The sequence below is a fragment of the Manacus candei genome, unplaced genomic scaffold (assembly GCF_025592945.1).
Source record: "Manacus candei isolate 608988 ecotype Guabito, Panama unplaced genomic scaffold, ASM2559294v1 h1tg000014l, whole genome shotgun sequence".
NCBI classification, from domain to species: domain Eukaryota; kingdom Metazoa; phylum Chordata; class Aves; order Passeriformes; family Pipridae; genus Manacus; species Manacus candei.
Window position 1 is genome coordinate 33830218 of NW_026138062.1, and position 13283 is coordinate 33843500.

At 40.2% G+C, this 13283-nt stretch overlaps 1 protein-coding gene across 1 annotated transcript in view; it reads left to right on the forward strand.

Annotated features, from left to right (window-relative positions):
- Positions 1-13283, forward strand: part of FLT3 (fms related receptor tyrosine kinase 3) — a 32125-nt gene that overhangs the window by 12097 nt on the left and 6745 nt on the right. The window contains exons 8-15 of the mRNA XM_051779077.1: positions 1051-1216; positions 5178-5284; positions 6386-6497; positions 8032-8210; positions 9676-9788; positions 9880-10012; positions 10102-10206; positions 11783-11893. Of these exons, the coding sequence (XP_051635037.1) occupies positions 1051-1216; positions 5178-5284; positions 6386-6497; positions 8032-8210; positions 9676-9788; positions 9880-10012; positions 10102-10206; positions 11783-11893 (1026 nt within the window). The remainder of the gene's footprint in view (positions 1-1050; positions 1217-5177; positions 5285-6385; positions 6498-8031; positions 8211-9675; positions 9789-9879; positions 10013-10101; positions 10207-11782; positions 11894-13283) is intronic.

Here is a 13283-nt window from a genome sequence, read left to right on the forward strand (position 1 = left end):
ATTAACACCGCCACAAGTTTCCCAGAGGTTGTAAAGTCTACTTCCTTGGAGATATCCAAACTCAACTGGACATGGCTCTGAGCAATCTCATCTAGTTGGACCAACTGTGAGCAGGAATTGGACTAGATATCTCTTCCAATGTATATGGTTCTGTGACTTTTACAGAGCTAATGCTAACCCCACTGATATCTTCAGGACAGCCTCCTCCCACACATCTGCTCTTCAGTCTCTTTGGGTAGGATTCATTTCAAGTCATGAGACATTTGGCCCCAGCAATGAATTTGGTTCCTTCAACAGTCAGTGTCAAGAAACAGATATTTCCAGAAGCAGTTCAGTACATCTTCGTTATCTTCTATTTTACGACAGGGTACATCTGGATATGTCTGTTTCATTCCACTGAGTTTATCAGAGGTCCAAACAAGTAGCTTAGATGGATCACAGAACTTCAGACATCTCCATTAGGTGAAACAAATCCCACACTAGCAGGGCAACTGCCAGCAGCACATGGTTCATGGACATCTTCAAAACACTTTTCCATGTTGCTGTCATCTTGCATGAAATATGTCTAATTTAGATGGAGAAATAAAGGAGCAGATACAAGACTAATTTAAAAAATCTTCAGCTCGTTTCAGGGAAGGAGAACTACTATCAGCATCTGATTATGCTGCTGGTGCCCCCTGGTTTTTCTTCCCTGTAGGTGAAAAGCCAGGAGTTGCAGCTGTTAACACCTGGAATACACACCTAACCCAAACCAAATAAATAATGACATTGTTGACCCTGTGATTCTGTAGGGCGTATTGAGGAGAAATGTTGAAGCATTTTTAAGTGCTCTGGTCTGACCAAATACAAAACTTCACCAGGCTCAAATCATTTAGCTGCAACTGAACACAGTGACAACATTTCAATACTATTTTGAAACATTATCTTATTTTAACAGGATGCCTTTTGTGATGTAACATGATGATAGTGCTTTTTTTATCTTGCGATAACCAAAATGAAAAACATACATTAAGCAGCCCAGCCTAACATCTCTTTTTTTTTTTCCTCCAGAAAAGGGATTTATAAATGTAACTGACTCTAAAGAAGATTTTGAAATTGATGAGGAAGAGTTTTGCTTTGAAGTTAACTTTACAGCTTATCCACCAGTTAGATGCATGTGGTTATTTTCCAAAAAAACATTTCCATGTCAACGAAGTTACAATGTGGATGGACACAGGTACTTGAGTATTTTGTAATAATTTAATATGATAATGTTTCCTCTTTTTATCTCATTTGGATTGTTTACTGTCCATGTTTTGTACTCTGTGTTTTTAAAATGTGGGTGGGCCACATGATGAAACCACGTTAACAAAAGGCACTCAAACACAATTTTGGCTTTCAGCAACAGTTCACATATATAACTTGTAGAATCAATTTATTCTCTGTTTATAATAAACCCTTTGGTAAGTTATGCATCTAGCAACCTTTTAGTTTATATGCATTTTACCATTCCTTTTCTCTCTAATATAATTTCTCAGTTTCAGATCTGCTGCAGTTTTTGTACTGAGTCACAAGTTCTGCATGTTCCCCTTTTGTCATCCTGTTCTTGATGATGTTCCCAGTGTCTTTCAAACAGCTCAGATCAAGTCCAGGGACCTGTAGTTTCCAAACCTCTGTTAGATCTGTTTGACTGTGCCTGTGCCACAGAAACATACCGTTCTGCTCATTACCCAGGTCATGTATTCTTCTGCTGCTGCAGCAAAACATGTTTTGAATAAACCTGTTAGTTATCTACCTTTTCTGTTATTTCCTACAATGAACTTCTGGCATGCATCCTGTTTAAGGTTAATGTTTTCTCCATTCCCTAGGCTTTCTAATTTCTTGATAACATTATCTAATTTCCTTCAGAGTTTCTTTCAGAGTAGTCCCATGGCTTTGAAGGTAACAGCTCTTATTCACCTCAGTGAGATTTAAGCCAGACTGCTCTTTTCAAGTTTTGACTTTAAAACTGAGCAGGACCTGAGCAGAAACTAATGTGGCTGCACTGATTTCTTCTCATATTCTTAAAACCTCTCTTATCATCTCCATAAAGCTGTGTCATAGCCTGGATTACACTTTTTATGATTTCTTTCTGCAGTATTTTGGTACCTTCAGTTTTATCCACTAGCTTGTCAAGGCACCTTTGCAACAGATTTTCCTTTTCATCTGCATCAGATGGTGTTTTGGAGTCAGACCTCAGTGAGGTTCAGAGACAGCTCAGTTCAGATTAGCAAATTGTCATCTCCTGGCAATGGCCACAGGAACTCTGTCCCTGCTGATAAAGTGGGGGCTGTCAGCAAACTTTGATAGCATTGCATGGGTGTTGGTGACTAATCTGCAATGCCTGACATGGGCTCAGCAGAGCTGCACTTTGTGTCAAGATTGATTTTGGAAATGAAGTCTCGAGGGACAACCGTGAGCATTTGCTCATCCTTGTCCAATAGGTACCTCCCTCCAGCTGATAACACCAAGTTGATTTGCTTTGCAGCTGATATGGACCTCTTCTCACCGCTTGTACAAGCAGCAGTCAGTTTTGCTTGGATGATTGAGAACTGGTGTAAATTCAGTGCAGATAAGATAAAGGTGCTATGGACTGGGCCAACAATAATAATGTCAAGAACTCTTGAAATAGTTTAGGTAACCCTTGTTAATTGGAAAGGTGCAACTGCTGGTGCTTTGGGATTTATGAGTCACTTCAGATAGCCTTTGCAGCACAGAAGCAGCAGTTGCCGAGTGCAGATCCCCACCTGCCGGATGGGGAAAAGTCCAGCCTGTGTCCCTGGAGCTGTGTGTTCTTGGCTGGCTCAGCCACAGCCATGGCCATAGCCACGATCACAGCCACCAAGTATTGTTGGGGTTTGGCCTGGCGCTCGCTTCAAACAGACAACTCAGCCATCCGTCTGACTGTGCTATTGGATAAATAGATTTTTTTAAGGTTAATTTTTGGGTAGTTATATTTTGCATTGTTTTATCATTCTATTTATTTTATGGAAAAAAATATGATTGAGGAAAAAGTACTTGAGTTTGAGTTTGGTGATTATTTCATCTGACAAGTACATTCTTCTGTACAAATAACCCCCACAACTATACATACACAACTATAATTTTGGTTGAATACAAGCATTGGATAGGCACATCTCACCTGAGGAAAGAAGCAGCAAGAGGTGAGGATGTCACGAGATTCTACCTGCAAGCTGTAGCACTGCAGATTTCAACATGATTTTAAAGTAGAAAGTTTCCCGAAACTACAAGAGAAAGGTCATCACATATGTAAACCTATTGCGAGTCTCACTTTGCGTATTTTAGTTGATTTCTGTGTAATCCTGTCTCCCAACACTTCTACTTTGTTCCTTTCATATCCTTTTTCATTTCCTGTTTTTCCCTTTTTTTATTTCTGCCATTTTCTTATTAAGTTGTTCCTCCTGATTATAGGTCATATTGAATTGTATTAATTAGCTCTGTTCTTTTCTTTAGCTTTTCATTTCAAATCCCAGAGATCCATCTCTCCTATCACTACCCTTATGTGTTTTCAGACATTTCTCCTGAATTTCCATTTTCTATTTGCTTTTGTTGTCTCTCTGTTTCAGCACACTGTTGATTTTCACTTCCCTCCTAAGAGCAAATGAGTTTTCATAAACACTATGACCTCTGTTAGAATTTATAATATTTAGCTCACATACCCTGATATTTTCATGTATCAAAGATATTGTTTTAGAATTTTTTCCCATTATTTCATTAGGATATAATCCTTCAGCCCTGGGATTTCAAAAGCAATTCATCATTTTTGGTTTGGGGTTTGGTGTTTTTTCCTGTCTTCAGTATCCATCTTGAGTCAGCTTAAAAGGGTTCTAATTTTAAATTGTCTATGAGGACATGTCTAAAGGACAACTTTAAGGCTATTTCAGATGAAGACATTCAAAAGTCAATAACTACAAGAAGATGTTGCCTTAGTGAGAAGACAAAACTGCCGGTGGCTTCAACACAAGTTTTCCTGGTCTAGAATTTCAAGGCAATACTTAGTTCCTTTGTATGTATCTTCCTTAATGAGAAATACTCTGATCTTAGATCTCTAGATTTCTATCTCATTACTGCTTTCTTTTACCTTGCAGGCTGTCTTTTTTTTCCTTCTTTGCTTCAAACTCACTGATGTGCCTGCTTGTCTTTACCACTTAAACATAGTTGAGGACATTCTACATGGTTATCCTTGAGCTGTCAGCAAAACCGTCTATCCCCAAATGTCAGCAACTAAACCTAAGAGAGATTTTCTTAGGTTGCGCTTCTAATGTTGATGAACTGCATTATCTGCCATTCAAATTTGACAATTGTCCTCACAACAATAACCTAGTCAAAAGCACAGAAATAGGATACCATCTCTGTAAGTTGGTATATTCCCTCCTCTCTGCCTCATCTCACATCTCATAAACCAGTGACAACAGGACAGTCATGCATGAATCTTTGAGTTGCTTCAGTTCTCAGTTGTTAGCTTCTGCCCGGTGACTTGTTAGAGCCCTCTCTCATCATTTCCATTGTCACAAGCTGTCTCCTGCATGGTGTGGGTCTTGGTTTTCTGCCATCCACTGGGTCAAAGGCCACAGGGATTAGTAGAAATCTGGTCTTCCTCCTGCAGAACTATCTTGATGGTTGGTGTTCCGTCTCATTGACAATAAATTTATGATGGTGACCTCATTCCTGAGTTTCCATGAGATCTTTCCATTTGGAGAGGTTTATCTCTTACAATCCTCCCTGTCATTGTTGTTTCTTAATACTATTTGTCATATCAGCTAGAAAGTCCCATCAAAGTTCTTTGGAGAGTAGAGAGTTTGATCCTTTGCTGGTCTTAGCATCTGTGCCAGGATGTGTTACGTGCCTTGTCTTCCAATGGATCGGTAACAAAATAACAGCTTGACAGCCTATGTGCACTCCAGGCCCTGTGAGAAAAAATGCAGAATGAAATCAATACTGCAGAAAAAAAATATACTCCCACAAAGACTGTTAGATTCTGGGATTTATATTCTCTAGTCAAAAAAAATTTCCCCTGTGTTCTTCATTAGAAGATGCAGAACTGTTTCCAGCATATGTATGGGTCTTGACTACATTTAAAATCTTTTTCAAGTCAATTTTTTTGTCCTTTTTCTTCTTTGTTTTTCTTTGCTCCGCAGCATGTCATCAAAGTTCTGCAACCATCAGCGCCAGTCTGGGATATACATATTTTATGCTGAAAATGATGATATGGTTGTGACAAAAAAATTCACTCTCTACGTGAGAAGTAAGTGAGAAAACTATCCCTGTGAAGATTTGGCAAAGTCTGAGACATTGTCACTGGTATAAATTAAACTATTGTTGTTTTTCCTTGGTATTTGCCATTTCATTTACACAGATTTATTGTTAAAAATGGAGGATCACAAGGCAAATACATGATTCTCTTCACACTGCACTCCACTACTGAAATCCAGGCACGGGGTCAGAGAAAGACACTGGATGCTTGTGGGTTGTATTTCTTGTCTTGGTCGGGGATGGAGAACAGAACAAGGAGGAGAAAGTTACTAATTTTTTTCTTTCCTTTAGGCTATCATAAAGAGAATATGAGAAATTAGTAGATACTCAGAAAATTAATGCTTCTTAAGAAAATTACAAGCTTAGGAGCTCAGTAAAATACAGTGACTGTATTCTAATTCTACAGAGCTGTAACATATATGACTGCTGCAGAAATGACATGAGCCACATGAGAAACCCATGATTTACACATGCACAGTCTTGACCGATGCTGTCAGTTATCTCAGTTCTGCCACATGACTGGAGCATGTCTCTCTTATGCCAGGTCAGGGAGCATTATTTATGATATGTTATGTGTGCAGGGATATATCCTGTGCACATTTTGTACGAACTGGACCCCCAGAACTGGAGTGTCAGGGCAGTCCTAGGGCCAATAGCTTGTTCAGAGTCAGAAAAGCAGAAGTTAAGGCTTCTAATTTTGGCTCTGCCATTGTTTTGGTTTTGCTGTGCCCATACAGAGGAGTGGCTGCTCCCCTTGCCTTGCCCGCACTGCCATCCACAGAACTGAGGGAGGAGGAAGACTGCAGGACTGCGGGACTTCCCCTTCACCACAGTGACATGTGGGTGGGCTATTTTGAAAACACAAAAGCAGACCTTGGTCTCAGCAGATACAGTACACAAAAGTGTACAGGGTATTGTCACTTGAAATCTGATAGAATTGTCACTGTATATTGTCACTGACAGAAACTGTCTTACAGAATCACAGAACTGATGAGGTTGGAAAAGACCTTTAAAATCACAGAGTCCAACAAGCCCAGCACTGCCAAGCATGCCACTAAACCATGTCCTCAAGTCTTGTGCTATCTTGTTGTAGGAAAGCCTGAAATAACGATGCAGCAGTTGTTCACGCAGATCTCATGCACCGCTGAGAGTTATCCTGCCTCATCCTGGGTTTGGAGGAACTGTCTTGAACTGAACTCATCCAAGTAATAATTTTCTCACTTTTTTATTCATTGCAAAGACTATTTGAGCTATCTTTGGTTAAATGAAGACTGACCTGTAAAAACCCAAGTTTAAGATGCACCCTCAACTCTTTGGTGTCCCACTCCAGAGGAACCAGATGACCAAAACTAGGGAAAGTTTTCCATATTTTTGTTGACATCAAAGGAATTCTACAAAGATGTATCTCAGGCTCTTTGCACCAAAACAAACCCCACTGGGTTTATATCAACAGTTAGGTAGCTACAGAGTTCAATCTAAGTTTTTCTCTTAGCCTATCAAAATTAAAGTGATTCAAGGAGTGCATTGGTTAATACAGGCTTGATTAATTGGTTAAGCTTTGGTTAAAACAGCTGTTATGGTGACCTGTTACCAAAGCCAGTGAAGTCAGGGAGAGTGTTTCCAGTAAAGTTAGTGAGAGTGTTTCCATTTCCTCTATTTATTTAGGGCAATGAGTCAGGCACTAAAATTTCAAGAGATGCTGAAAGAACTTTGAACTGTTTTATGAACGCTGCAGTTTTTATTTTAGATTTGCAAAAAACTAATAATCCTATGGTGCAGAAGAGTACTTGGTCAAATTATCCTTTATAAGGTTGTGGACAAAGCTCTAAGTATTTTAACTAGACATTAAAAAAAATATCTGAACAATTTTCTTATCTGTACCTCTGAAAAGGTTTCCTAACATCAATCTGTTCATGCAGAAATGGAAGAGGAAAGAAAATGTCCAGCTAGTGAGTTTAAAATACTCCTTAAATCATCTTTCTGGAAAGAAAATGCTATGACATTTCTTTTCTTGGAAACTTCCACATGTAGAAGCTAGTGCTATGTCTAGAGCTGAATAAATTTTGTTTATTTATTTATCTCCTCTTTTATTTATATATCTCCTCTTTTATTTATATGGACAGTAAATTAGGCACTAAGCTGATGAATGATAGAAAAGCTAAAAGTCAAAATTATCTCTGTGTGAGCTTCCTTTCCCTCGAGTATAATGTTCCCTCTTTCTACATATCAGGTCTTAAATAAGTCATTAATACAGGGTGGATACTCTTCATCTTGAGTAAAAGAAACTTCGTGGTTGAAAACATACCTTCAGGGAAAGGACTTTAGAACTTTTACTGTGGGTTCATTTCGCATTTATAGTTTTAGTAGCAGCCCATTTGGAGCTGCTCAGTGGTTTGAGTGTTTGAGGTAAGTATGAAATCAGTGGGAATAGATGCAATATAGGAGGGTTGTGTCAGTTATGAGATTGGTGGAGGTCCTGGAGGTCAGCGGGTGCAAGGCAGTGGCAGAGAGTGGGAGTGAGCCCAGTGTAGGAGGTAGAAAACCCAATGCACCCTGCCATGTCCAACCCCAAAAATGAGACTGGTAACTGATCTGAAGTCTCACTCTATCACTGACAAAAATCAAGCCCCCTCCCTTCTCCTCTTCCAAGACAGACATAAGACATGTTTTGAAACTTTCCACCTTCTCCCCTGGAAAATGTCAAATCAAATACCAAAACTGGTCCTCTTACTTTTTCAGCTGTACAGAAGAAATTGCAGAGGGGATTCACAACTTCTTGCCAAAGAGGAGATCCCTGGGGTCATGGATTTCAAGCAGTACTTTGGATCTAAAGGAGACAGCAACAACCTTCTCTGTGGAGTGCTGTGCAAACAATTCTGCTGGTTCAGCCTGTAAAAAGAGTTTCATTTACCAGCCAGGTACCATAGGCCAGTGTTTTAGCACAGGTTTTCTCAATTAAAACTGGCATGGTAGAACTCATGGTATTTTTTTATCTGGCTAAATGGCTGACCATGCAATGGCATTACAGGTAAAACACAACCTCTATGTGTATACAGCATCAGAAATGGTGGGTGAATGGGAGACACAATTCTTTTTTCTCCAGTTCCAAAGCAGGGGCCTCCCTCATTAAAATAAGCAGAAACTTCACACAAATAGGAAGTGTGGGATGGAATCATGGCAATGTTGAGGTCTCATTTTTTATTTCATATTAGTAATCCCTACATGAAATCTGGATGCATCAGCTGAGGTCACTTGATAACTGGTGGCAGATGCTAGCTCTTGCTTCTTTCCTGAAAGTCATTGTGTTTCTGCTAGAAATGCCCGTGGGAGCTCTTGTCACTCATGGAGGTCATTGCATACACAAGCGAGATCATGACTGAGCCAACAGACCCACTCAAGGGTCTATCCTGTCTGGGAAGAAAGAGTACTGGGCAAGAGACCTTCTTAAATTGATAATAGACAGGTGGCAAAAGGTTAAGCCCTGGTTTGGAAACTGCTGTGCAGTCTCTCTTCTTGCAGATACAATGAGATATTTCCTTGTTGAGCCAGAAAGTCAATATGATTATTTGCACTTTATACTTGTAACACCATATATATCCGATAGAGCAAATATTTCAGTTACAAGGAACGTGCTGTGGCACCTGAGGAAGTGTTTTGAAACACCCATATATTTGCAGTACAGGGATTTCCTTTGTCATGGATGAGCAGCCTGTTTGGTGCTTTTGACTACAGCTGGCCAAAGCTGTGACCACTGTCAGAGTTCGAGCATTCATGTTGAGATTACAGTAGAAAGTAATCTTTATACTTACGCTCTTAGAAACAACCAGAATATGAGGGTAGGTCTTATGTAACACTCACCTACCCACCGGCCCCTTACAGTAATATCTTGGCTTGTTAAGAGAGTTCCTGGCTGAGCAGCAGCAATGCTCCAAGCAGGCTGTGTACAGTCCACCCACTGATAACTGGAACTTTGGTACCTAACATACGTTGATGGGGGAAGGCACAGGAAGAGGGCAGGAAGATGCAATAAGAAGAGGAGTTGATTAGTCCCGTTTACACTCACAGAGTTCAATCCATGGATCACACCAACACCTCCACGCACTTAGATTTATCAGTTTATTTTAGATTTATTAGTGGATGTAGCTTTTTTTTTTTTTATGAAAACAGATGTCAGAATTATCCAGCATTTAATGCCTCCTGCCCATCTTGTATATGGCTCCATCTCGCTTTGTGTATGGCTCCATCTCATTCCCCATGCAGAGGAGGCTCAGGAGTGAGAGGGCTACGAACTGCCAGAACTGACCAAGCCACCATGGGTTCTCCTTGCATTTTCAGCTGCTCACACAAACTGATTCAGTGGGTAGTAATATGTGTCTCTTAAAGTTGCAGGAGCTGTTTCCTCTCTCACGGACAATGATGCATTCTATGTCTCTGTTGGATTTTTTCTCCTGTTGATCACTTTTGTGTTTGTATTCATGTTTCTTAAATACAAAAAGGTAAACATAAATATCTGTCCCTTCTTCTTTTGTTCCTACCAGGCTGTTTCTTCTCTAAGACTTCTTACACTGTGTGTTTTTTCTTCCAAAGCAATTTAGATATGAAAGCCAGTTGCAAATGATACAGATGATAGGGCCATCAGATAATGAGTACATCTACATTGACTTCAGAGAATTCGAATATGATCCTAAATGGGAATTTCCCAGGGAAAACCTGGAATTTGGTGAGCAGTCCCTAAAGCAAACCCTAACACTGGAGTAATAGCCTGTACTGTACCAGCAGCAAATAATATTGGCATATTGTGTCTTGTAGGACAGATCCTTGGTTCTGGGGCTTTTGGAAAAGTGGTGAATGCGACAGCTTATGGAATTAGCAATGCAGGAGATTCAGTCCAGGTCGCAGTCAAAATGCTAAAAGGTATGATAAATTCTAGTGCCTTTCACAAACAACAACATATTCTAGTGGCTCCAAAGCAGAAGCAGTGTTAGAAATCCCCTTGTATACAACTTTTCAGTAGTTATTCCTCACAAATGCTTGGCTTCAAAATCCTTAAAACGCCTTTCAAAATCCTGCTTCAGTTTGGAAAGGTATCACTGAAGTGCCTTCATCCTGCAGTGTGTTGCCTTTTGTCCTACACACTAGAGAAGGTGTATGCTGTGTGGGGAAGTATGGAGCTGCTCTGCTCTAAAGAGGAAGAATGGAAATTCCTGGTGCAAATTAGCCTCCTGGTTACATCGGTGTGCCTATGAATTTTGGTGTAAGGTCCCTTTTTCTTGTAGTTCTGTCTAGCTGTGGAACACCCTTCACCTGCTGTGTCTGAGCTAGCTTGTTTCCAAAACTTCAGCACAATTTCCTGTAGTCTTTTCTTCTTGATGACACAAAACAATTTCTTTCCATCCCTCCCTACAGGTCAGGCTTCTTAAACCTCGAATACTCCTTGGTGCTATGCTCTGGCTGCTCTCCAAGATCTCCTCATAAAAGCAGTGTCCAGGAGCAAACCTCCCTAGCAGCAAGAATGATAGAATTGGTTAGGTTGGAAAAGATCTCTACTATCATTAGGTCCAACTGTTAACCCAACACTGCCAAGTCCATCACTAAAACATGTTCCTCAGTGACACTACTATATGTCTTTTAAATACTTCTGTGGATGGTGAAACAACTGCTTCCCTGGGCAGCCTGTTTCAATGCTTGACAACCCTTTCAGTGAAGAATTTTTTCTGCATATCCAGTGTAATCCTCCCCTGGCACAAAGTGAGGTCATTTCCCCCATCCTCTGACTTGTTTATTGGGAGAAGAGACCGATATTCACCTCACCCACCTCTTGATACATATTGGGATGAGCTTCACATTGACACCAGCATCCTGTCCACCTGTATGCCCACACAACCACTTACTGCCAGCGCTGCCATGCAGCCCCATCCCCTATTTGCACATATGCATCAGTTTTACACTTCCTTGGTCCACTCCTTTGTGGTTGTCTCTATGGAAGCTCAACTTGATCGTTATGGTTCACATACTTAATTCACTGAGATCCTGAGGACCAAATGCTTTCTGAAAAACAAGACTAAAGCTATAACAGAAACACAGGGTGGCCTTCTTAGCTATTGGGTTGCAACTGGTTGCATGCCATATGGCTGCCAAGATGTTTTTTTCTCTTAGCATTTCCCTGCAACAGGATTGACTGCCATTTTTTCTGTGCTTGTGGACACTTTAATAAATTGCTGTCATTTCTTGCCCAAGAATGACAAATGTTGACATTTGAGGGCTGCTTTCCCAAGCCTTCAAATGGTACACACACACACACGCAAATTTAGTTTCCACCTTTTGTTAAATCTTTTTTAACTGTAGAAAGATTTTTTTTTCAGAATGTTCCCAAATATACCATCAGTTCAATGAATTTGAAATGAAGATTTGCATGTGATAAAGCATCATGACCATTTAAATTTTTATTTCTTTGCTAGAGATTTCCAAATCTGTGTTATTACCTTTACAGAAAAACCTGATGCCACAGAAAAAGATGCTCTAATGTCTGAGCTGAAAATGATGACTCACATTGGAAGCCATGAAAATATTGTGAACCTACTAGGAGCTTGTACTGTGTCAGGTAACTTGCAATTGTGGAAAGGTACCAACTAAAACCTCCAGACTAATGAGGACTCCTAAACAGATAAGAAGTATCAAAAACTTGGTTGTTAAAAACAGTATTAAAGACATCCAAGTCATAAATAATCACTTTTTCCTCATGCTGCTCTTCAATCTCTTCTCTGCTGAACTCCATCTCTGCCCAATCAATTTTGCTGTTCTGTGCTGGACCAAAATAAGATGAAGATGAACTGAAAGCAAAGTTAAAGCTATGCAGGTGTACAGAAAAGGGTCCTTTCTGATTGAACTTGCATGAAGTGATACAACAGGCCTTCTGTAGAAGAGGATTTCCTGTTACAGTGGTGATAGCACTGATATGGGCCAATTTATTAAGAGGAGAGGAAAAACTTATCTGGTGTCAGGGACTTTTGTATCCACATGATTATGTTCACATAAGAAATATTTTTTTTTCTTTTTTTTTTAAATCATATGGATCACCAAACAGTGAAGTTGTAGAAAGAAAAGGGAAAATGGCTAAAAGCCAGACAGGAAGGAAAAGACCGAAAAAGAGCAAAGGTAGGAGGGCCACACAAAGAAAGAAGATGAATAACGGACAGAGATGAAGTGAATAATGGACAGAGGAACAACTTTTTAAAGGGTCGATTGTAAAAACAAAGCTAAAGATTGAAAAAAATAAGTAAATATGGGTTAAAATGAAGGCAGCAAGGGATTATGACTAATTAATTATTGTGTGACTCGTCATTGAGGAAACATACGCAGATGTTCCTGTCCCAAGAACTGCTTCTCTGGGCAGTCCAGTGGTGAACAAGAGTGGGTGAGGAGAGGCTAAAGAAAAGATGACCTTGGCAAAAGGACAGGATTTTACCCAGTGTTGGTCCATGTCATGAACTATGACACCTACCACTGAAAAACTTGACTTCCTCAGAAAGACCAAGGAGAACAGTTAACTCTTGTTTCCTCAGTTTGCATCAGCAGCAATAATGTCATGGAAAGACATCTGAGGGATAAGAGGAAAGTAGAGAAATAGGTTGATGGTGGTGGACTTAGCTGAGTTGAAACTATATAGTCTGCCATAGCCTTCTGGAACATTAGAAAAGATGTGTAGGTAGGAGAGCTGCAGTGAAGGCCTGGTTAGTCTGGCAGGGTAGGGCAGGAATGCTTCCAGCCTTATCCAAATCCCATTTTCAGAAGTATTTACATGGTTCTCAAGACTTCCTTTCCATCCTCTGAGAGAGTTCACAGGCTGTTTCCAGTGTGCCCTACCTTGTTTGGCAGGGGCCTTTCGACAGAAATGGCTGCAAGTTCATAGTTGGCTTTTCTGAACCAGAAGCAGTGATGTCAGTGTAAGGCTTTGCAGGATGATGTGTGACCACTCTGAGCTCCTGCGGGCT